Source organism: Tiliqua scincoides, chromosome 6 (genome assembly GCF_035046505.1).
Source record: "Tiliqua scincoides isolate rTilSci1 chromosome 6, rTilSci1.hap2, whole genome shotgun sequence".
Taxonomy (NCBI): Eukaryota; Metazoa; Chordata; class Lepidosauria; order Squamata; family Scincidae; genus Tiliqua; species Tiliqua scincoides.
Genome location: NC_089826.1, coordinates 63,353,970 through 63,378,913, shown reverse-complemented (window position 1 = coordinate 63,378,913; position 24,944 = coordinate 63,353,970). Strand labels below are relative to the sequence as shown.

Here is a 24,944-nt window from a genome sequence, read left to right as displayed (position 1 = left end):
TTCCTGCACCCTTTTTTTTTTTACAAAAAAAAGCACTGATAAAACCTAATTAACCTAGATAATACATGAAATCCAAGTTTGGACAAACCTTTTTGTTATTAGTTTTCTTATTGTCCCATTAAAAAGAAATGGACACAAACTGCCTATATGGCCCCTTAGTTCAACAATTATTGTTATTTAGGGCTCTGCAAACATTCGTTATATTACTCATCAGGTAGCTTCCATGTGTACAGCTTGGCCAGTGAACCAGCTTGGCTAGTAGCTTTCATGAGTACAGTATTCCCATATTTTGTGGGGGAAAATGTACTACATGATGCAGCATATATACACTTAAAAACCACATCACAAGGCAGACATTCTTTGCATGTGCCTTCCACATCATCACATTCAACACTAATGTCTGTAAATGAGATATAGGTTTTTGAACACACTATGGACACATGCAAGGGAGATGCAACCAACTGTGCTCCCTTGTACATAGACACTTCCTAGCAGTTCAAAGATGCTTCATGTTTATAATACAACAAAAATTGCAAACATGCTGGAAACATGGTTTGCTGCAGCGAGTGTGAAGTTGGTTTTTTCTCACACAACAATATCCAAATCTAAACATGAATAAAGTAAATGAGTTATAACAAAGTGCATCATTGTGCACAAGAGAAGAACCTATGCTCAAGTGTAACCCATTTATAGCTATCTGCTTCTGTCTCATATGGCTGTTCAACTTCCAAATACAGTCTCAGCGCTTCAGGACACCATTTACCCCAATGCCTGGGGCAGAAAAGGATAAGGGATAAGGGAAAACATGATGTTATAGATAAGGTTTATATTGTATAACCAGCCAGTGGGAAAAGGCAGATAGAAACAAGAAAGGAATCTTTCGAGATCTGTCTGATCTCAGCCAGATTTTTACAAGGCTTTAATTTCTGCGCTGTAAAGATTTTATCTAATTCAGCTATGACTAATAAGTTAGAATATGCTTATGGGAACTATTTTCCATTTATGACAGCCACATAACACGCAACTCTCAGCCAATTCAGGAAAGCAGAGGTTACACTGAACAGGACATGGCCAAGGTGTGCTTACAACAATTAGTGCCAAGCTTTCAAGATATGCAGGAGTTAGGCAATTACTTTCATATTGGATCATGTGTACACAGACTTACAGTCCAAGTTAAAATATTGTTTTACATTTTAAAGCAAGAATCTAAATTCTACAGATAAAAAATATTTGAACTAAAAGGAAACAAACTTTCAAAAAAACCAATATTAATATTGCAGATACTTAGCAACCCTAGAAAGCTATATATAATCCCAGGTTCAAAGTGAAGCGAATTTCAGGAGACTGAATATTGTATAGTGTTGTGATGAAATCTACACATATTGTTGTAATTCCTTCAGACTAAAAATAAGTTCTAATTGACTAGGAATTTAAGAATTTATATCCTGCCTTTCTCCTACATACTAGGGCACCCAAGCCAGCTAATCTGGCTTCAATTCTATTCAAGTCTTCAATTATAACCTCAGATTTTAAACAGCCTTCACATTCAAAAATGATGCTGGGAATAGTTATACAATTGGCATAACACAGAAGATACAACATTTAACAAATAAAGGTTACTTAAATGCACATCAGATGATGGGGATAAAATGAGATTGTTCAATACAATGGGAAAGCAGTAGGCATGGGGAAGGTATTGTTCACAGCCAACATAACTAGATGTTTTATGACTCTGTTACAATCTTTGAACAAGCTAGGGCACTTCCTGAACTAGCACCACAAAATTACTCAGTCTACTCAGGCAGACACACTGGCACACATTATTAATGTCTAAGAGGATTACAGTATTTGGTAAATGCAAGAGGTGTCAGCATTCCTTCTCCCGCCATTTCCCCCCCACCAAACTGTAATACTCTAAGCTTCTAGAAGGCATATTTTGCTTTCTGAAGTGCTAAATTATACTGATATAAACAGATTTTGAACTTCTTATTTCCATGACATCTGTACAGCACTCATAGAAATAAGTGTTGTACATAATGAAGCAGAACCCAAAACTGGATGCTCCTAGTATCAAATTTTGCAATTAGAGGAATCATGGAAGAGCTCTCTCTGAATTGGTTAGTCATAAAGTTTGTAAACTAGAGTAATTCATTCCTCAAATAAATGCTTTCTTCCTTGCTAGCTCCAACCCAGTGGCATCGCTAGAGGGGGTGCGGAGGTTGCAGGTCGCACTGGGTGACGTGCACAGGGGGGTTTAGTTACACCGCTACTGGTCAAAATTTTGAAAATCTTGGTATTTTCAAATAATATCATGTTATTTGATGCATAATTTCATGCAGACTTCAATGAAACAAACTGTGCTGAAATATATATATTATATCAAAACTTATAGCCAAAAACCAGAAGGGGTGGGGCCAGGGCTGAGGAGGGGCTAAAGGGGGTAATTTGTACCTGGGCCCAAGGTCAGAAAGGAGGCCCAGGAGTCACAGGAGGGGGCCCAGAAATTTCCTGGAATCTTACATTTTCCTATCTCACCCAGACTTGCTGTCCACATGGGATGCTGGGGGCATTACTGTGTGCACATGGCAGCAACTACTGCCACAAGTCATACACACCAGGTCCAGGAATGCATACCTTCCTTAACAGTGTCACATCTGGGAGGAAGCTGGCCTGCTCCAGGAGCTCTTTGGCTTGTGGATCTGCTTACAATGAAGGAGTGGATGGGGGCTCAGGGATACAGCTGTGAGGGCTACAGCTGCTACAGAAGTGGTGCCCACCCCCATTGCTCCACCCCACTCTGTTTCATCCCCTCCCTCTTTGGGAAGGGGCCCTAAAGAAACTTTGTACCCCCTGATAGATTTCCTCTAGGAGGCCCTGGGTGGGGCAATGGTACATCATCACACTCACCGCCTGGGGCACTGCCACATCCACTGCATGGGAGGAGTAATACAACGCAATACAAATGCAATACAGACAACTTTTATTCAACAAGTTTGTCTTAACTTCCAAGCAGGATTCTATATTTCCTTTTAACTATCACATTTATTTATTATTTATTTTATTTCATCACTCCATCCATCCATCACTCCATCCATCACATCACTCTACTGATTAAGATGGGGTGCAGAAACAACTGCAGAGAAGTATTACAGAATTGTCACTACATACAGAAAGATTTACAGAGCATAAATACATTAGCCACAAATCCTCATTCCCCAACTCCACGTGTACAACGTTATCTAGATGTCTGTATTTTCTCAATGAAGGCAATTTCACATTTTCTCAGTGAAAAGACCTTTGGGCTCTCACATTTAGTCAATTTAACAGTTTGACTCAAAAGCTATGCCAGATTAATCTGACAGCAGGTCTTTCAAAATATTTTCTTTAAATTACAAGCACTTGTAAGTAAGCGTCATCTTAAGACAGACATTCAATCCCATCTAAGAGAGAAAGGGAATACCTGGAAGACTAACATATGCATACGTCTTAACTAACACACACACAGTATTTTTTTTCTTGGGGGAGATTAAAAAAATCTAATCATTAATGGGCAACAGCGACACCCCATGTTCTCATGGATTAGTGCTTCTCAAACTGTGAGTCGGGACCCACTAGGTGGGTCGCAAGCCAATTTCAGGTGGGTCCCCATTCATTTCAATATTTTATTTTTAATAGATTAGATTTGATGCTACCATGGTATGTGACTGAATTAGTGGAAATGTTACAGACTTGTACTTTTAACATGCTACTATTTATATTCTTTTAACAATGATAGTCAATGGGACTTACTCCTAGGTAAGTGTGGGTAGGATTGCAGCCTAGGATTGTTAAAAATTTTCGTATTTGATGATGTCACTTCTGGTCATGACATCACTGACAGATTCTCAGTGGTCAGTGGTCCTGACAGATTCTCATTCTAAAAAGTGGGTCCTGATGGATAGTTAAATATGCCATTCTCTGTCTATAAACTGCCTGCTCAATTCCATTCTCTCTCAGTGTACTGCATTCTCTTTTACTCAGTACAGCAGCTAAGCAAATGAATTGTATTTTACATCCCAGCTGAGAGAAATGGGGATCACTAAATACCACTTTTCCTCCTGTAACTGTCTGCATTTGCTTAGAATAAAGTATATATTCACCCCACAGTACCCACCCCCTCAATTTCTCCTATTTTACTCAGGATTTTGATAATCATGCATCATTAGAACACTCCAAGACATGAGTTTGTGAAGGCTTGTGCCCCAAGGACAGATGTCTCAAGCCCTTCTGCCCATTTACTACCACCTAGTTATGAGGTAAAGCCTTATTCTTTAAAAAGGAAAACCGCTGCTCAGTACGTGGTTTTTTCCCCACTCCCATATATACTAATCTAGTTGTTTTGGGTTTCAGCATTTCAGTGTGATGCCACATATGATGATAGTATACGCAAAAATAAATCAAAATACTTTGATTTCAGCATGCAGCTATCTAAAATAACATTTAATTGAGCATGCTACCAAAAATGGCCAAATGTGCCAGCATGAAAGTTGGATGAATACAAGTGAAACACATTTACACCTTACTGCTGAATCAAAATACTGGTGACTCTTCTTTATACTGCCTAATTATTTAATGTATCATTAGCATTATAAGCTCCATGACTGCCCAGAACTAGCATCCTTTGAGAAGCTTTTGAAATCAGCCCTTGTAGCTGTTTTACTTTTCCTTGCTTATTTTTAATGTACCTGCATTGAATTCTTCTTCCTCTCAGATCTCAGATGAAGGCAAGAATTCTCAGATCCTATAAATCCATTAGGCAGGCATTAAACCCACCCTTCCTTGCCCTCTGCAAGGTTTAAAGTCAAAGCTGAGCAGAATTTAAGATCAAAAGCATCTAGTCTACTAAGTCTCACTAAAAATGCTTGCTTTGCAAAATTAAAGCCTTGGAAGGATTAAAATCTTTACCGCCTTTAGGCAGCAGGAGGTTGTTCATTTAACAGAAGGGATATCAACAGAAGCTTGCAATATGTGACCAGAGTCAGCCTCCACTGTAAATTAAATTTCTCTCTTTCACTATAGTGCTGAATTATAGATGTGCTCTTAACACTGGACAAACCTCCATTCCTTTTACATAGTTAAATGTTTAAAGCAGCATGTTCTTTAGTCCATCGCTAACACCTGGGGATGCTAGGGCTTCTTACATTTTTGTGCCACAAACCAGTTGGCACTTTTGAAAATCATCATCACTAATTTTAAAGAAACACACTTAACACAGAGTATACATGTGTATTCATTTCAAGTTTTTAACAATACACTGAACTTGAATTTTTTTTTTAACGCCAGCCCAGTAAGTATCACTTTTGCCTATGGTATCCTTAGCTTTTGGTGAACACCCATATGGTTGTCTAGTCCAATGATTTTCAACCTTTTTCATCTCACAGCACACTGACAAGGTACTGAAATTGTCAAGGCACACCATCAATTTTGTGACAACTGACAAGGCATACCATGCTGTTGATTGGGGGCTCACATTCCCCAATGGCTCTACTAACAAATGACCAACCCCAAACTGCCTTTTTGGCCAAAACATTGCAACTTCAGGTTTCCTCGGGAAACCGGAAGTGACTTTTTTTGGCCTTAAGGTATTCTGAGGCCTGGGGAAGCCCCTGGTTTCAGAGGCTTAGACAGGTGACGTCGTTTAACGTTCTGCATCACTTGACAATGGAGGCATTCCTGTCATTAAGTGACACACTCCTGTACTCAACATTTGTATTCAGTAATCCCTTACTATCTGTGGGGGATTCATTCCCAGACCCTCATGGATACCAATATCCACATTTTAAAAAGTAAAAACAGTTAGAAACATTTCTTAACTTAGCACTGCAAACCACACTGGCTGCAGGGCTGTTTCTGGTACTCCCAGGAGCCACTTATAGGTTGTGCCAAGGCCTATAACACTGTGACACTCTCCCTTGGCCCTGGTGCATATCCTGGAGCACTCATGGTAACCTATCTATGCAGCTTTAGTTCACAAGCATTGGGCTGCCTTTGTAGCAACTTTTCTATTTTTAAGAGTGCTAAATGCACCACTCTTGTCTTTACACAGAAGAGAGAGCTCCTATTGTCCGCACCAAAAGGGATGGGGATAAGAGAGTTTGGTTCACAGAGTGAATGAGCCCAAGTGTAGAACTCCAAAGCAGACCATTTCTTCTCTTATTCTATAGGCATTTTTCATATTTCTTTTTAAAATTGTGACTAATTACAAAAGTAAGATACACCTATATACAGTGTGCAAAAAAACAGAGGACATTGACCAAACCATATGGAAAAACAGTCTTGCCTGGTAGACAATCACTTTAAAGCCAACTGGAAAGGGGCATAGAGATAAGAATGAGGACAGAGCAAAAACAAACCAGTCCTGTCGGTGTGACAGCTGTAAGACCAGCTACAGAGTTAACAGTCTTCTATCCCACGCATTTTTATACCTTCAATGTGGTACAGTTCAAATCATAAATAGTTCAAATCTTGATGCTAAGAGTAAGCACTCCATAAGCTCTTTATGGCATGTAGATACTTAGGGTTGAAAGCCCAATACCCAAGAAGGAAATTAAGTGCTTAATTGAAGTGTGACTCATTTCACAGGCTTGCTCTTTTCCCTTCAAGTTAGGTTCGTTGGTTCTTTAGGACAGGAATACATTCACAAATGGTTTTCAGATGCTTGTACGTGCAATGCTCTAAACTTGGAACAGCTTTCAAATCATAAAACTAAAATATCTCAGGTGGCATGCCAGTCACAAGGCTTCAGGCCCCAAAAGGAAGCTGAACATAGCTGCAAAGCAATTTACTAGCAAGAGAGAAGCCTTCATGTTAAGTCTCACTTTACAAGATAGCTGCTACTATAGAAGATTCCTAACAAGTCCCCCTTTATAGTACTCTCACTCACAAGTGTGTCGTGGCCACATTTCAGCACGGCCAAGAGTTGGATGGGACTACACAAGGACTGCCTTCACTGTCAGTCTACTTTCAGCAGTGAATCAACTCTTGAGTTCAAAGAGGGATGCAAAGAGATGCTTATCCTAAGCTGGCCTGGAGGCTACCTGAAGAGGTGTTCCTCTTCTCCGCAGCACTGCCCAAGAGATGTCATTGCTAATGCTAGAACAGAGAAATGAGACAGTGTTGCTACAGGGTGTTTCAAAAGGAAAGGCTGAGTGTAGGGGCTAATTACTAAGATGCATACTCATCTTCCAAATCTACTTAAACTTCTTTGGGAGAAGGTAAACCAGGTAGCCACCTACCCTCTTGGATATCTTTGGAGTGGGACTAAAGGCTGCCCCCCCACACCTGACACTGGTCCCACTGCTATGATCAGAGCAAGATTTTGCACCTATCTAACTAAGGCCAGCTAGTGAGTTCATTGCAGAGATGAAATCTAAACTAAGGAAAACCCGATTCACAGGTCGAAGTCAAACTACACCACACCTAACTGCACAGCTTGGCTCCTTTGGGGAAGGGTTAGTTTTATTTAAAAATAGCAAGACAGACATGGAGAAACCACAGTAAGGGTCAGAGGGTTTTTGCACTTTGCCCCCACAGGAATTTTGATTCTGATTGTGGCACCACCCACATGCTATTCTTAATGGGCAAAACACAAAATACGCTGTTGAAGGATTTTTTTCACCCACTAAAAAAGCTTGAGTGTCAAGAGGCAAGAGAGTCAAGGGTAAAGAACTAAAACTATCCCTACCTCCCCACTAGCATTTCACCACATTTTGCAGTGGGCCCTCACTTGCTTTCTAAAAATAAAACTCCTGCCCCCATAATATTGTGCTATTAGCTGCACATCTAGTGTTATTCTAAGACATCATGCTACACCAAGTCCACTGCAATGTACCCGACACTACTCCAAGGCGCTCTTGTGCGCTGTTTACTGTCAATTTTATTAGTTATACAGAAAGAGGCTTGGGCCTCATTCATAAAAGGTATCAATATTAAGGTACTTCTATGACATACTGAAAACTAGCATTTCCCCCTTCATTTGAAGTTCAAGACATAGTGCTCCTCAGAATAGCTGTCAGCATTCAAATGAATCCTCCTTGACACACTTCAACCAATCATTGATTTATTGAGGTGGTGAGATTGGCAGCAATACATAGGTCTTATTCTCGCCTAATACAAGTGGCATGATCTAGCATTAAATCTCACTATTTCAATGAAAGAAACATTAAGCATTTAATATCACTCTTTAAGTCAACTAGATTTGGTGTGGGGTTGTGTGCATGTTTGTGTCTCTCTCTCCAATATTAAATATAGATGGTAAGCAAATACACAGCACAGATCTAAGCCAGGTTATTTAAGGCGAGCTATTTCAAACGGTGTGGAAGCTCATTTCCCTCTGTGACCAAGAACTGAAGCTACAATGCATCCAATATTCTGATATTGTCCAATACTCCAATAGTGTCCAATACTTGTAACCATGGTCTGTTGGTCCATCCAGCTCATACTTTTCTTCACTGACTGGCAGTGGGTCTCCAGGATTTTAAACAGTGGTCTTTCCAAACATGCCTGGAGATGCCAGCGATTCAACCTGGGGCCACATCACCAATTCTTGCTCTGCGTGGAACCTGGTGCTTTACCACTCTCAGCCATGACCCCTCCTCAAATTAAGGATTTGTTCTACTGAAAAGCTAGATGCCAATCCTACAAATCCTTGTATTCAATTTGCCTTTGCTTCACTAATAATAAGCAAGCTGTTTTAGCAGGACAAACACATTCAGACACACTCACGTAAAGTGAATTGGTAGTACACCAATCCTAACATACTCTAGATTCTAGCTTGGAACCTATATAGCACAACTTGGAGGTCATATAAGGTGGATGCTAGGACCGAGTTGTGAATCGGAACTTGAATCACTGGTTTGAATCTTGCTTCTGTAATGAACTCACTGGGTGGCAGGTCTTCAGTTGCAGTATTGGGAAAATAGCTTACCTCACAGAGTTGTTACAAAGGCATAATCAAGATACTGTATATGAAGCACTTTGCACATTTAAAAATAGGATACTAACAGCCAAGCATGACTCTTTCAACCCACTCTGTGGAAAACAAAGCAGGAAAATTTGCCACCTGTCTCTCTGCTGGACTCTCAGTTAAAGTGATCATGCCTAGCAGTCACTGCATGATGGAAGACAGCACATGCAATTACAATGCCACTCGAGTCAGCAGCTTGATCAAAATGTTTTGGCCTGTGGGCCACAGTTTGCATTAAGAGACTATGCCTTCCCAACAATAAACTCTCACAGACAAACAACACTAATACAGGTAAGGAGTTCATTAACATGGTCACCTAAAATGAAAAGGCAGCCTTCATGCCTGCTATCATTAAATTTCTATAAATATACTAAATATGATACAAGAGCCCAACAGTGACCTGTTGCAATATAGACCAAAGTAATTTTGCTTCTGCAACAAAGAATGGCATTAGAAACCACTTTAGGGCTTGGCCCTCCAATAGAATCCTGTGCTCATGGTCTGATGATGTTCCATGAACCAGCAAGTACAATAGAAGTATCCCAGAAAAATGATGCACATTTTTGTCCAGGGCAATGAACATGACAACACCCAAAAAACAGACCAGCAGCAGTGGAAGACAGGGCTGCAGCTCAACAGAACACCTGCTTTCATGTGTGCAGTCCTCAGTTCAATCTCTCTGGCATCTTTAGACAGGGCACAGAAAAATTCTTCTCTGAAACCTTGAAGAGCTACAGGCAGTCAGTGTCAACAGGACTAAGTTAGATGGATCAATGGTCAAACTTGGTATAGGACAACATCCTCCCTTTCCTTTCTATCCCACTCTGAAATATAGGTGATCTCTGGTCTACAATTTGGGGCACCTTTCATACTAGTGTTGACCTAAGTACCAAGTAGACAGGTCCAAGTACCAGTAGTGGAGGGAGTGTGTTAGCCATAAGGTGTCAGCTTAAATGTTGCTGAAGGGAGAGACTGCTAAGTACACATCTCTCTACCTGGCTTCACTATTAAAAGACTATCCTTTGTGCTCCCTCCCCCCAAAATGGCCTTCACCAGGACTGCAGTTTCAGTGCTGTTATTTTTCCACATTTTTATACCACCCTTCCACCAAGAAGGTCAAGGGGCATACATAGTTCCTTTCTTTTTGTCCTCATGACAACCTTGTGAGGTAGGTGAGGCTGAGAGGTTGTAACTGGCCCGAAGTCAGCCAGAAAGCTTCATGGCTGAGCAAGGATTTGAATCTGAATCTTCCAGATCTTAAGTTCAGCTCTGGAACCACTATACCATCCTGGATCTCTTATGCAACAACATAAGACAAAACTCCCTGCTAATAAGTTTTCAGTGGGGGAGGGGGGAAATTACCCTTTCCAGTTCTTTCAGATGTCACAAGAACATAATGTCAACTCTTCATTTGACAGATATTATATCATTTGATGGAGGAATTTCCAGGAGAAAAAGACTAGTGAAACACTGTCAAAGCTGTTTGCCAGACCATTCCAGTTTAATGCCTTCAACAAAATATGTGCCTACACAGCATGCTTGCAAGATGTGGTTGCTCTGTAAAAGCAATCATCGCTACTCCCATACCTAGTGGATATGCCATTGCCACACCCATACCTAGATCCAGTTCTTTTATTGACTCTGCCACTTCACCAAGTTAAATATCAGTACTGTACATGTCATTTGCCTATGTTCCCTGGTGCAGTTTTAGCCCAGGTACAGATACGCACATACAGATAAATATATCACCTCAACTGTGAAGGGCACAAATGCTCAGAGTGCTGATTTTTATGGCACACAAAAGCAGACACCCAATCCCTTCCTGTTACCATCTCTGCGCACATTATCAGCAAAAGCAACAATTGACACGTGCATGAAGCATCCAGAATAGGAATGTTAGTCTAAGTGATGTAAGCATAACCATCCTTTATTCCAAATCTTCTGAAAGTGCTGCTTCTATATCTGAGGAAATGTAAAATTACCATATGGATCAAGACAGATACTTAAATCTTTCTCTAACCTTTGTGACAGGAATCCACAGATGCTTATTTATTCTGTCACATCAATGATGCATGAAGAAATTCCGCAATACAAACACTTCTATTCGCTCTTCTCAGCACACAAATGTTTACTGATTCTACATAAATGTTTCTGACAGGTTAACACAATAATTACAGGAAGAATTCATATTTAACTAATAGCTTATGTGTCTTTAAGTGTTTGGTGTCCAAGAAAGCTTATAAGTATTTAGGAATCCTTGCAACATTCTAGGTAATCTTAAGAGGTTTTTTTTTGTTTTTTTAAAGGAATCCACGTAGGGGAAGCAGCTGACATGTTATGCAACACTAAAACAGGACACCATCCTTTACAGCAGTCTAGTCAGTAATATGCTTGAACATACAAAAACTACAGAACACTGCTTGCTCATGAATACATCCCACAATAAAATTGTGGTGATATGCAGCTTTGGTTCTAAAAATTGTAGCTTTCATGCTATAACCCATTTAAAATGTATTTTAGCACAATCTTGCAGCCATGAAGCATGTAACATTATTCGTCTTCTGGAACCTAGGTGCTACTCTATTCAACATGAATTTTTTTTTCATATTTCAGTATTTTCATTTTGCTGGAGACATAAAAGCAATTGGCTGCAACCACCACCACAACAAGCATTATGTTTTTCCAGTAGAGTCAACACTAAGATGTAGGATGGCATGGGCTGCACAAATCCTACAGTCATAGTAGGAAAGCGTATGTTGTACCACTGCTTCAGCTTTGAGTTCTTCAGTCTGTTTTTTCCCAGCTTCAGTTATGCTGAAAAGCAGAACTGGGCCAACCCTGGGATTAAATCAAATGATTTTGTGATGCATCTTCCAGATGTTAGGACTCTCTCAGTTAACGCATTAACTGCCCACGTGTTACCCCACATAGCATAAAGCTGAGTCAATCAGTTTAAAACTGAACCACTGATTTGATACAAACACTTGCATAAATCACCTTTTAGCAGAAGCATTCCTCCTTTCTGAGCCAGGAGGAATGTCTCTGTAATGGTACTGCTGGTACAGGGGAACATCATCCAGCAAAGAACGTTTGTCTTTCCCCCTTCTTGTCAACGATTGCTTTATTTATAGGCATATATCTTGCAATCAATCATTTCTTTAACTAGTTTGATTTATATATCAGGAACACACACACACACACACACACACACACACACACAGGTCCACATACCGTTGCAGCCACTGTGCCGCATGTAGGAATTAGTGTTACTTCCTATGGTTAAGCAGTAGCTTACACAAGTAAACTGAAACAGCTTTCCTCAGCCAAGTGCTCTAGCTGCTGCCCTTCCGGGGAAGGGGGGGGGAACCAGCAAAACCTTAGCCACCCCAAATACCTGAGAATGAAATAATGCTAACTAGAGTTATGACCAGTTACTGGCTTAAATAAAGGTAAGCCACCATTCCAGGAGCAAACATGTAAACACCATGAATGCAGTACAATGACCCAAGAGATATGCCAACCTCCTATCATCTGGGAGTAAACCAACTGTTTACTAGACTGCTACAAATGCATTTATAATTCCCTTGCAGCCAAGAAAGACATGCAGGACTGTAAACAGCAGGCCCAGAGATGACACGTTTATACAACTATAATGAAAAGAGTTACTCTAAACTAGCTAACTATCCAGCTGCATTTTGCACATAAATCTTTGCAGTTTGCTATATGTTGCTTTCTTGCTCCAGCTGTGCTTTAGATATCCTACAGTCCATACGCTTCACCAGTTGGTTACTAAACTATGTTGACAGACATATCTATCAAGGTATTCAGGTAAAGTGATTCAAATGCTATGCATCATCAACCCATCCTGCTCACCTTAGTGCTTATAGTTCAGATGTTCACACAGGCAATAATATTGGCTTATCCAGAATTAGAAGCTTAGACTTCTGTGCAAAGCAATTGAGGAAATAGACAAAAATATGCAGACACAATGCAATAAAGGGCAGAAGAGTCAGGTACAGGGCCATGCTGAATGTTATCGACAAAATACCAAAGAGACTCTGTGGGATGTTAGGAAGAATTATTAGTTGCCAAGTTGAAAAGGAAACACTCTTGGGACGAGGAGGAGGGGGGAGGGAAAAAATACCTACCAACCAACACAGACAGCAACATTAAATGGCTTGGGAATAGAGCCAGGACTGAAGCAAAAAATGAAAAACAGAAGTACTGTATAAACTATGCTATTTTGTTAACCACTGAAGTACAAAAGAAGGTGGTACAGATTTAATCAGGTCACATTTAAAAGCATTTCCTCCAAGCTATTCTTCCCCACTGCTGCCTTTTCAGGAATTGCATTTACTATCATTTTTTACTGCCTATCCATATGCAGAGAGATAAGGTAATTATTTTAAATGCAGAAGTACGACTTTTCCAAATTCAGAGATGGTAATCGACCACATTCCAAACACTGCTATTATGCTGAAAATCTTTTACAACTGTATAGAAAAAAAGCTTTATTGTGAAACATTTTGAACTTGGGGAGTGTGCTATATAGTTGAAAATTTAGAGAAAGTCTCAACTAAAATCACGTTTTGCTTGCACGCACGCACGCACACGCGCGCGCACACGCACATGCACACACACACACGTATATGTATACACACACCTCAAACAGCTTACACATGCACACACGCACCCCGAATGTAAGAAAATAATTAGTCCATGGACGAAAGCACAGTTTAAGGTTTTATGCTGAGAGAAATGGTACCTGAACAAACCCTAGCTGACATTAACAGTAGTAGAAGTAAACAAGATGCCCCCATGCACACAGAAAAATCACCAACCTGCATGAAAAATAACAGTGCTTTTCCTAAACCCAGAAGGAAGTCGAAGATTCCGGAGTAATCCTTTTGCAGTCAGTCGGACATGCATGTTGGATAAGGAAAATTTTGGTGACCATAACATGTCTTCAGAGCAATTGGAAGAAAATCCAGCAGGAAACAGCCTCCATGTACTGTCACATACTATATTTGTAACTCAGCACTGACTGAGGCCATGCAGTGTTTAGAAAAAACAACCTCCCGACACATCAAAACCTTCCCCTTTTCTTCAGTGACATTCCACAAACGGATGAAAAACCAGGATAACCTGAGAAGGCAGATGCTATATCCACAATGTAAATGCTGCTGGCAGCGTCTTCCCCCACCAGATGCTGTAACAAAACGCTCACCCTTAGAATAAAACCACACTGTGATTCAGAGGACAAGCAGCCTCTGAATTACATCACACTGTTCGTGTTTAATCTACTATAGGACCAGTAGGGATGGGAAGCAGGAGGAGGAGGAAGTGGGTGGTCTCTTGAGCTGAATATATCACCCTGTAATGTCACAGATCATATAATTCTTCTTTCAAGACTGCTAGGAGAGAACATTTAATGTTCCACATGATGAATTACATGTATTCCTCAAATGACTAAAGACCTTTCTATTCATCAGATACCATTTTTGTAGTTATGAAATGTGTTTACCTTTACAATACTACTGTATTTTAGCATTTTCTAACTGGATACTGGTAGTTTTATTGCCGATCTCAATATTCTTAGGAACGTACAAAGGATACGTATTTGCTTTAGTGCCATGTTCTTCAACCAGTGAGTCGTGACACCAATGGGGTCATGAGGTTTCATTGGGGGGGGGGGGTTGGGTCATGGCAACTTTTCAAAGCCTGTGTAATAGGAGGCTTGGGTCGAAATCAATCATAGTACTGCCTTATCAGAACTGAGTTCTTTATATAATCCTGCAAAGTCTCTTCTCACTGTCTTGCCCTGCTGCTCATAAGGCTGGTCAGGCTGCTACCTCACAGGGTTGTTTTAAGACACAAGAGAGGGGGGAAACTTGGTGGGCAGGGAAGGGGGCAGGTGGATTGGGTCCTGAGGGTGGGATCAGCGGTGGGGCCCAAGTCTCATGCTTGATTGATTGGGGTCATGGCACAAAAAAGTAGAAGACAACAGCTTTAGTGGGAATAAAGATGGTCCTAGAAAGAAAAAAGTCAGGTTTGTGATATTAAACTTCTGGGCTGCCATTTTTTGAGAGAGATTAAGGTAGCCGCCCTAGTTCAAAGATTACGACAAATACTTCAGGCAGTTTTCATGAGGAAACCTGCCAGTTCAAGAAGAAGTACCGGATGAGATTTGAAAAAGAAAAGCTAAGGGAGAGTCACTATTAAACTAGCGTGGCATACCATGTCAACAATTATCTTTACATAGATATGGTCTTCATTTTTCAGATATTAAAGATTTGAACCGTGTTGCCCAAACTCTGGGTTAGGTCCCACCAAAGGGTCATGAGTGGATTTTTGGTGCGTCCCAAAAAGTTTTTGAAACATAAGAACTTGGCAAGCACCACTGCCCAGTTTGCAGAATAGAAGCTTTCTCTCACCCCTACAAATTGTAACTGGGAGGGGCCACAAACAGTAATCAAGTGCTAAGTTCTTAAAAACCCAATTCACTGTCATGACTGTAATCATTTCATGCATGCACATGTGCACACATGCACATCCCTGGCACTGCTTGCTTATATTGAAATTAAAGGGTAAAACGGATTTATTTGCACCCATACTGTGGAGGAGGCCCAACTGGGATTAGACCACAGTGTGACAGAGAGGGACAGTTTAATGCTTTTCCCCTCACCCTACCTGAAAAACAATTTTGCACACAGTCCCACTGCCATCCCACCCCTTGGACAAATATTTAATGACAATCTGTTTCTAAATAAACCATTCCAAGAAACAACCTGAATCACAACATTTATAGGTGTCTCCAGTTTCTCTCTCTTTTGCTCATACCTATACTTAAAATATATTGAGCCTCGTATAACACAGTGCAGACTCATACCAGGTCTCCAAATACCCTTGTAATACTATCCTATAACAGCCACCATTCACTACGTCCCTAAGGGGCTGTTAAAAACAAAACAGTTAACTCAGGCCAAGGAACACTGGCACTGTTGTCAAGAAAACATCCACAATAAATGTTTGTTATTGCACTGTACAAATTGTTAACTTCATGTTAATCTATTGACTATGCTTAATATTTTAGGGATGCCAATTAATCCTAATTCAATAGGAAGCAGAGTCAAATTTAGACAACCTGTAATTAGTAATCTTAACAGACAAATTCTTAGTTAACAGGAAGGAGTTGAAAAGAAGCAACTGGTAATAAGGGGAATATGGGCTGAGGAACTCTGCATCAGTTACACAACTAATTGTCATTTCATTTTATGAGCACTACCATGTTAAACATTCTACATTCGTGACCGTGATTGAAACATGCATTTAAAGGCAAACTATGTTTTCCCCTAATGCGCCTGTTATCAAGCACAATTTCCCCTCCTCCACCAGGACCCATGTTGCGGGGAAGTAAATGGCAACAAACCCCTTTGCCCTTTAGCCAAATTGCTATTGAGAATTTGTGCCTGTGTTCTACCCTCATGCTGCCAGAGTTCAATGCCAGCCTGAAGACAAGACCTACAAAGCCCTTGATCTTCCAATTTAGGTCCCTTGCAACAGTGGGGTTTTCCCTTGAATATACAGAAACCATTCTTACCACAACTGGTCCCATAATACTCCCATACAGGTATGTAAAAGGCATGCTACTATTAGAATACTTTGTGCTACTGATATACACCTATCTGTTCACTTTTGAAACAGAGGCTCCTTTCAAGTCCACATGGTTGCATCTTTCTGAAGCTATCCCATACAGCTATGGGACATACGTGGGCACATGTTTACACACATATGAATTTGTATATACATACAAGAAGGGGTGATTGAATGTATCATTCCCACTCATTCAATGCACTACCAAGAAAAAAAATGCTGATCAGGTAGGAGGAATCCATGCAGCTACCCTATCCACATAAGAACTGTTGCATACAAATTCACAATGATATGACATAGTACCATAGAGTATGTAAGCAGCTCCCATTCATTTTGGTGTGCTACCAACAGAACTAAAGGGCACTCTAAAAAACAAAGCCCACACGTACAACTGCACGTTGCCAGACAAGAGAGGCTGTAGATAAGCCATCTTTCAAGAACACTTGTCCATATTATTCTATTCTGATAAGTGATACAGGTAAATGATACAGATAATCCTTCAGTCATGGGTGGGAACAGGAATGTCTAGCTTCAAACTGAATAATTTAGATACCTGCATAAGCATTGTATTTAACTACACATTTACAAAAAGTAAACCAAGCTAAAGAGGCACCATGGAACCACCATATCAAAATCCAGAACTAGAGAATAGTACCAACATCAATATGACAACAATCAGAGCTAACAGGTTTATATTCTGGAATCATTCTAGTTAGCAGGACATATTTAGAGGCAACCAAGTGGAACAAGGGAGAAGAAGTTAAACAACTTACCAGAATTGACTGCTGACAATAAAATTCGAGGTCCATTTTGTCCTGAAGGCCCTGTGAGTGAAAAAAAATCCAACTTGACATTTCACAGCTCATTTTAGACTGGCAAGATCCCCTAAAGACCTACTTCTGTCATGCAGGTCTGACAACTCCTTTTATTAGAAAAAAATCCCTACCCAGGAAAGGTTACTTTGGAAGACAGACTATTGCAAGCAAATAGGCAGGAGTGCATTTTTTCTCCAAGCCCCCATTACTCCATTCCCAATCAAACCTCTCCCCTGAAGGAACAACTCCTCCTTCACATGAAACATGTGTTTAGGTGGAACTCAGGCATATGAATCTTGCTGAATAGTGGAGCCATGGAGTGGAGCCATGGCAAACTGAGTTGGAAAATAACAGGCAGAGAAAGGGGTAAACACCACCACCCTGTTTACCTGAAGCAGCTTTTCATATTCTAAAGCAGTTTTTTCTGTTATAAAGAACTGATGGGACTATTATCCATGTTTGCATATAAAAAGTAGTTCTGCTGTTATCTCTGCAAGACAGACAATCTGTCCAATTTGGGCTTCTTTTTTTAGTACCTGAAAATGTGTTTACACACAGTGAATGACTGAGTCGTAGGAATGTGCATAACTTCCCAATTCTTTTTCCTGATATTTTGCCTACCCAAGAAGAATACAGCAAGTTCAGAACACAAGTTGGAATATGCAACTATTGTTTGGTTAGGAATTTCCCAAATAGTTATATGACATGTTTTTCTTTTAGCCTTATTTACACAGCTCTCTTTTTGAAGGCACAAGACCCAATTTTGTGCAATGCTTCCACTTTTACACAAGCATGTAGTTTATTCTCAATTTTTCTTTAAGCCCAAGGCACATATGAGCACATCTTTATAAAAAAATAATTAAACACTCTGTTCCAGGTCTGACGCAAAAAAGTTGCTTATGGATCATTCTTTATCCAAGCACTGACCAGCTGGCTATTTCACACAGCGCTGACCTATTTCACATCCTTCACCATTCTGAACAAATGACGGTGCACCTAGTCAATAGCATTTTTCCCCCCAACACACATTTGTGGTAGTTCATTGAAAACCAACTGTTTACTCATGACACTCATCTACAACTGCAAATACACAATCTTCACAGCATGAATACAAGAGTTCTCAGATATCCACATCCTTAATAAAAAGGGAGCAAGACAATTTGTATTATGATAAAGATACTGCAGTTAATATACACTAGTGTTTCTCAAACTGTGGGTCGGGACTCACTAGGTGGATCGCGAGCCAATTTCAGGTGGGTCCCATTCATTTCAATAATTTATTTTTAATATATTAGACTTGATGCTACCATGGTCTGTGACTGCATTTGGGGAAATATTTCAGAGCTGTACTATTAACAGGCTAATATATATATGCTTTTAACAATGACAGTCAATGGGACTTACTCCTGAGTAAGTGTGGGTGGGATTGCAGCCTAGGATTGTTAAAAGTTTTCCTGCTTGATGATAACTTCTGGTTATGACATCACTTCCAGTGGGTCCTGACAGATTCTCATTCTAAAAAGTGGGTCCCAGTGCTAAATGTGTGAGAACCACTGATACACACCAACAATAAGCTTCCCCTCCCCAGTAGTATAGGTTTCCTTGATAGATTTAACATAGCAGGCAAAATCCCTCATTAAGTATTCCTATGTCCCATTCAAATCAATGAGAAGCAAATGCACAGGGAGGGATGCCTGACTTATAAGTGCTTAAATGCTTCTAAGACAGGGTACAATATACAATATGACTACTAACTACAGTAGTCATGTTTCCCAGCTAAGGTATACTGTACAAGCAAATTGCTAATTAGTTTAATTAACCAGCAATATGTGTAGCAAGGATGTTGGAGAAAGCACAGACATTGATCTTATTCTTTAATCTCATCAAGTCATAAGATGAAGATTAATACTTTACCCAATCGCTGACTCCCCCTTAGATCACTGGTTTTCCTTCCTGTAAGAAATGTTCCAGGAGATTTTGGCACACATTGGCTCACTGAGCCTAACTTGCTCTTTGCTCCTTAAAAAGAAAATCCCACAGAAGTTAGATACTGTCCTTCAACCAAAACCTAATCCAATCTCTCTCAAACATGCGTCATACAATCAACATGTACAGATCACCAGAGGTAGTGTTACGAGAATTGCACAGAGGTTCCAACTAGATATTACAAGAGACACGAAGCTGTAGCTACTCCATGTTTCCGCCCTACTTCCTTGTGACATCTCAAACACAACATATGTCACAACCATCAGTGACATGCAGTCAGGGCCTCAAGACTCCGTCTCACCAGAACCAACAAACAAAAAAAAACAAAGCCCAAGGACCCAATAAGTGAAAAGAAAAAAAGTTTCTTGCCTTTCCACTCTACTCCTTTCGTCTCAAGCGGAGTCAGTGAGTTAAGCAGCACACACACATTACAATACACAGGAAAGCAGCCAGCAGCTGATTCGCTACAGTCATAGCTGGCTTCCAATAAAAAGCAGGCAGGATGCCTGTGCCAGCAATCTCTGGGGAGGCAGCAGTAAGCTTTGCCTCAGCAGATTAGGATGTAATTATAGCGAGTTTCCAATAAAAAAAAGCAGGATGCCTCCATCAGCAAGTTCTGGGGACGTGGCAGAAAGAGTTGTCTCCATTCTGTTCCACAGAAGCCATGAAAAAAGCAGGGAGCCTGTGCAAAGGACTAGCTCTCCCAACAGCTCCACGAGGGGGGCAATTTTTCTGTTGCCTCGGGGGCATTTTGCTGAGTTCTCCCTAGCTCCAAGAAGAAAAGATTAGTTTTCTTAATTTCTTGGGGGGGGGGGGGGAGAAGATTGAGAATGTATTTTTTTCAAGGTAGGTACTGAGATAGACTGAGCTTCGGGGGGGACAGGGCGGACAGGTATATTCATATGGCTGTGCCTCCCCGGCCTGGACCTCACCACATATCACCGTGCAACATCATGTTGTACATTGCTTCAGCCCACATGCTGATGGTGTAAAGTACAGGCAGTGCAACACACGGCATAACAAGCAATGCAATACATGACCACATGGGTAGGGGTGAGAAAGACATATGGAGCAGTGGCAGCTCTTCCCTCTCGCACTATCTAGTTAGAACCTTAAATATCATAGCACTTAAGCCACATTCTCATTCAGTAAATAGAAAGGCTGTTTGGTTCTTCTCTCCCTTCTACATGCAGCAAGGTCAGGAGGCAGTCTCCTGATGTCTCCTGACCGATTCTCCTGATGTCTACATTTAATTACTGATATTTCCTCTACTTACAGAGACTTTTGTCAGCTGGGGTTAAACTGAAGATATGAACCATCTTTGCCAAGGCCTGAAAGAACACAGTCTGTTTTTCGACTTGGGAAAATCATTGTGACTAAATTAGATTGTCTTACCTGTTAAGTCTAGGCAGAACAGTCACAGTATTTCAAAAATCCCTTTTCCCATGCTGTGAAGGATGCTTATTGTCACCATATCCAAGCACAAGGTCAGGTGACTGCCATTGCTGCTGCTGATTAGGTCCCTCCATCTAAATACTTCATGCAGGGTTAGACATTCCTGGAGTGGGAATCTAACTCATTCCATCGTCACTAACAAAGGGGTCAAACAGGGCTGTGTCTTGGCTCCCATGCTGTTTCTAAACGATCTCGCCCCATCCCTGAAGGAAGTAGATAGCCATTGTCCAAAGCTTGGCGCAAGCCAAGTGCTGCTACTTCTGTACGTGGATGATGCAGTACTGATATCTCGTACTAGGATTGGCCTAAAATGTCTGCTGAATCGCACTGAAGAGTATTTTTTGTTCAACAAATTGCAAATCAATTATGCTAAATCTAAGATAATGATATTTGTCAACAGATGGAAGGCTTTTAAATGGTCTTGTAATGGCAATAAAATGGAGCAGGTTAAGCATTAAGCAAGTATCTGAGAATCAACTTCTATTACAGGCTCACTTGGACTTTTCATCGTAAGGCAGTGCAGAACGCATCCAAACTAGCATCCTCAGCTATTTCCCGTTTCTTTTTCACCTGCGGCAATGGTTATGTTCCAGCGGCTCTGGAGGCGTTTAAGGGAAAGACCACTGCGTGGCTAAGATTACTGAAATTTTGGTTTAGGATTTTATTTAACCCTACCTCCTCTGGTCTAATGCACCAATTATTGTCAGATTCAGTTCTGCCATTAGAGATCACGGATCTTCTAACTAAATTTAAATCAATAGGGCTGGACACTGCAGAGCTAGGCATGATTGGCTGTGATGCTGCTTACAGAATCATCCAAGAAAGAATTCTTGATATTGAACAACAAGAGCTGTTTAGTGCCGCCAGAACCACATGCTCTCCACTCTGTCTCCATGTTCCAGTCAGTTTTGGGAAACCAGCCTCCTTCTTTTATCACCTGGAGTGCCTGCAGACTCGGAGAGCATTCACACTTGCAAGATGTAATGCTCTTCCATCAGCCTTGTTAATGGGCAGGTTCAGGGGTATTCCCTACTCGGAGAGGAAATGCAAGTGCGGTAGGGATTGTATTGAGACTATAACACATACCTTTTTCTACTGCCCGCTACATGATGTTTCACGCAAGAAATATCTAGGCCCATTGTTAGCTAGGATGCAGGGCTGGGAGGACTCAATCATGCTTCAGTCTCTCCCTTCCACACCTGAATCTGAGACCCTTGATAAGGTCGCTTCCTTTTATCTGGAGTAATAGTCAGGCAGAGCTCTGGGCAGTGTGTGAGGAAAAGACTGATGTTGTGCTGTCTTTGTATATTTTTGTTTTGTTTTGTTCTTTCTCTGTATTTTATACCAATAAAGGTCTTACTGAACTGAACTGACTGCCATTAACCAGTCCCTGACATTTTCCCTCCAATAATCTCTGCTGTCTAGCAAGATATTGGCTGGAACTCTCCTTTCTGCAGGCTGTACAGCAACTAGCACACGTGGGTACTAGACAAGCAGAAGTATCCCTCAGCTAGGATCAGACAGTCCTCAATTCTGTGAAATATCAAGTGTTTCATGGCATGTCAATAGTTTCCCCATCTCGAATATGGAAGGAAATTTATACCAGATTCCACAAATCAAAACCTGAAGTCCATCTTTCGTCATTAATCACTGCTATATACACTCTGAACACTGCTAAATGTGCAATTGTCTGTCTTGTAGTTATGCTAGCCGACAAAAGAGATCAGATACCTTTTGGGGTGTTTTTCAGGGAATGCGCTCTTGGCCTTGGTACTGGCTTTACAGCAATGGACCCAGCGGTACCATTTTGACAAAGAGATTTGGAAGGCCACTCTCCATTCTTGATTATAATTGTGGCACTTGTAGCTGAAAGCAAAGAAGATACAAGCAACATGGGCATTAGAAAATTCAGCTCAATGACTATATACAGACACACTTCTGCTCCGAATACTCAGAAAAGGCACACCTTAGCACATTTTTGCTAGTCACTTTTGGGTTTCTTCTAAATAAACAAAAATCTAAATATTTCTTACACTTGTAAACTAGACCTAAAAGAGGTGTGAGAGCCAGACAATCCCACTGTATAAAAGTTTCTAAGGTAATGTGGCATCTCATGCACTCTCCAGAGGAAGTCAGAATCATTCTTCCTATATAGTCTTTCCTATGTTACTATTTCTTTATATTCTCCTGTCATTCTACACAGTAGCTTTGCTCCTCAGGTTATTTAGTTAGAGCTACCATTCTTGTTTGATTGACCTTCTTTCATCAAATAAGGGCCTCCTGTTTTCAGGCATACTCAGTTTCCCATACTGGAAAGTATCTATAGTATACTGAATTCCTTTTGCATTCTTATTCACACCACTCCCTCACATAATTTCCTCTTGGAACAAAGCTCAGTTATTACAACATTTCCTGCTGGGAAACTCCTACTATCCCAAACAAAGTAGATCACTGTTGCCCATCTCCTTCAAGTTCTGCTAAGGGCAGAAGAGGAAGTTGAAGGAAACACAACCCAGATCTACTACCAGTCTCCTTTGGAAACTTTCAGTGTTGCTCATTATGAGGATTTGCCTTAGAGATTAAATCAGCTTCTATCTCACTGTTCCAGACAGTTCTTCACTGCTCTTCTACTACAAAGACATGTTTTTTCTCCAACATGGATAAGCTACATAAAAATAAAAAAATCCAAACGTCTGGTGCCTTTTCTCTCAATCCTCAAACTGTTCTCTGCTTACAGCTCATACCTGCTACACACTGAATGTGTGCATATAATAGCAAGGAACCGCAACATACATCTTATGAATTAGGCTCCAACCTACAAAGGTTTCTGCTACAATATAGGGCATGCATACACAAACCCCTCTTGATCATATAGCCATGGGAGATTCTAGCTTCTCATCTCTCTTACCAATTCCACCCACTCCCATTTAACCTGCCATCCTTCAAAATGGTTTGGTATGAATTTTTAAACCCTGGTTATTAGGGGCCCTGGTTAAGATCATTAGCAGCATAAGACTTAACTATGGTGAAGACCAAGTGGGGAGCAAGGAGGAGAATAGGAAAAAATTTATGTAGGAAAAAGGAAGGAATACTTCTTCACCAACTCCTTTGTTCACTAATGCAGGATTTCTTCATTAAAAAAGACCTGTCCACCCACACGCCACATTCATCATAGAAGTGCTAAAAGGTACAATTTCCCTCAGGATGAAATACTATACCAATGGTAAGTGTTTGAAATATATTTGGAAACTCTTGTACAATGAACATGTCTGTGCAAGGACATAATATATTCCGAACCATAGTTCTTGATTTTCAGCTTAACTTCTTTGACAAAGACAAGCAACCACATTTGCAAGAGTAACCAAACCAGGTTTCCTATTAGCCACATTTGAGAACTAAAAGAAGCCAATGAAACTAAAGAGACAGCCAAAATATTTATTCATTGGTTTGAAACTCAAGAATTTAAGAATGGTGTCCTTGGTACAGTACTGCTACCATATTATCCAACAAAGCAACCCCAGGAAAGAGGGGGGAGTGAGTTTTATTTTCTAGTTTTTTTGTTTTAAAGCAAGTAGACAGCTAAGAGACCCTCCATATAGCTTCTTTCAGATGCAGGTGCATGAATCACAAGGTTCACTATCTATTCATTCTCCAGTACATGGCATATTTTTAGGCTTATATAGGATGACAAATTTAAAAAGCTACCAACATCACACTTCTATCATGCATTATGATTTTGTGTGTAATCATGTTTAAATCTTAAGAAAAGCTGGGCATTATAAGGACATGAGTGAACAAAAGAAGTTTTGTTCCTCAGGCCAGCTTATGGGTCACATATACTATTTTTAAAAAAAAATATGCTTCTTTAAGGCTTGATTCTGACCTTCATGGCTGATAACCTGTCAGAGAGAGAGAGAGAGAGAGAGAGAGAGATCTAAAGCAAAGCAAAGATCCCTAAAGCAGCTTTCATAATTTAAATATCAACCTTTATAATTACAGTATGTACCAAGACTTCGAAGTGCTGACATAAA

General features: G+C 40.5%; 1 protein-coding gene across 3 annotated transcripts in view; it reads right to left on the bottom strand.

Moving 5' to 3' along the window:
• MTUS1 (microtubule associated scaffold protein 1) overlaps positions 1-24,944 on the bottom strand; it is a 130,767-nt gene that overhangs the window by 46,841 nt on the left and 58,982 nt on the right. For 2 of the 3 annotated variants that reach the window (XM_066632306.1, XM_066632307.1), the window contains 3 exons: positions 22,645-22,779; positions 19,387-19,491; positions 17,431-17,481 (listed from right to left, as the gene is read on the bottom strand). In XM_066632306.1, the coding sequence (XP_066488403.1) occupies positions 17,431-17,481; positions 19,387-19,491; positions 22,645-22,779 (291 nt within the window). Of the gene's footprint in view, positions 1-13,845; positions 14,109-17,430; positions 17,482-19,386; positions 19,492-22,644; positions 22,780-24,944 lie in introns of those variants that run through there. The other variant, XM_066632309.1, reaches the window with a different exon arrangement.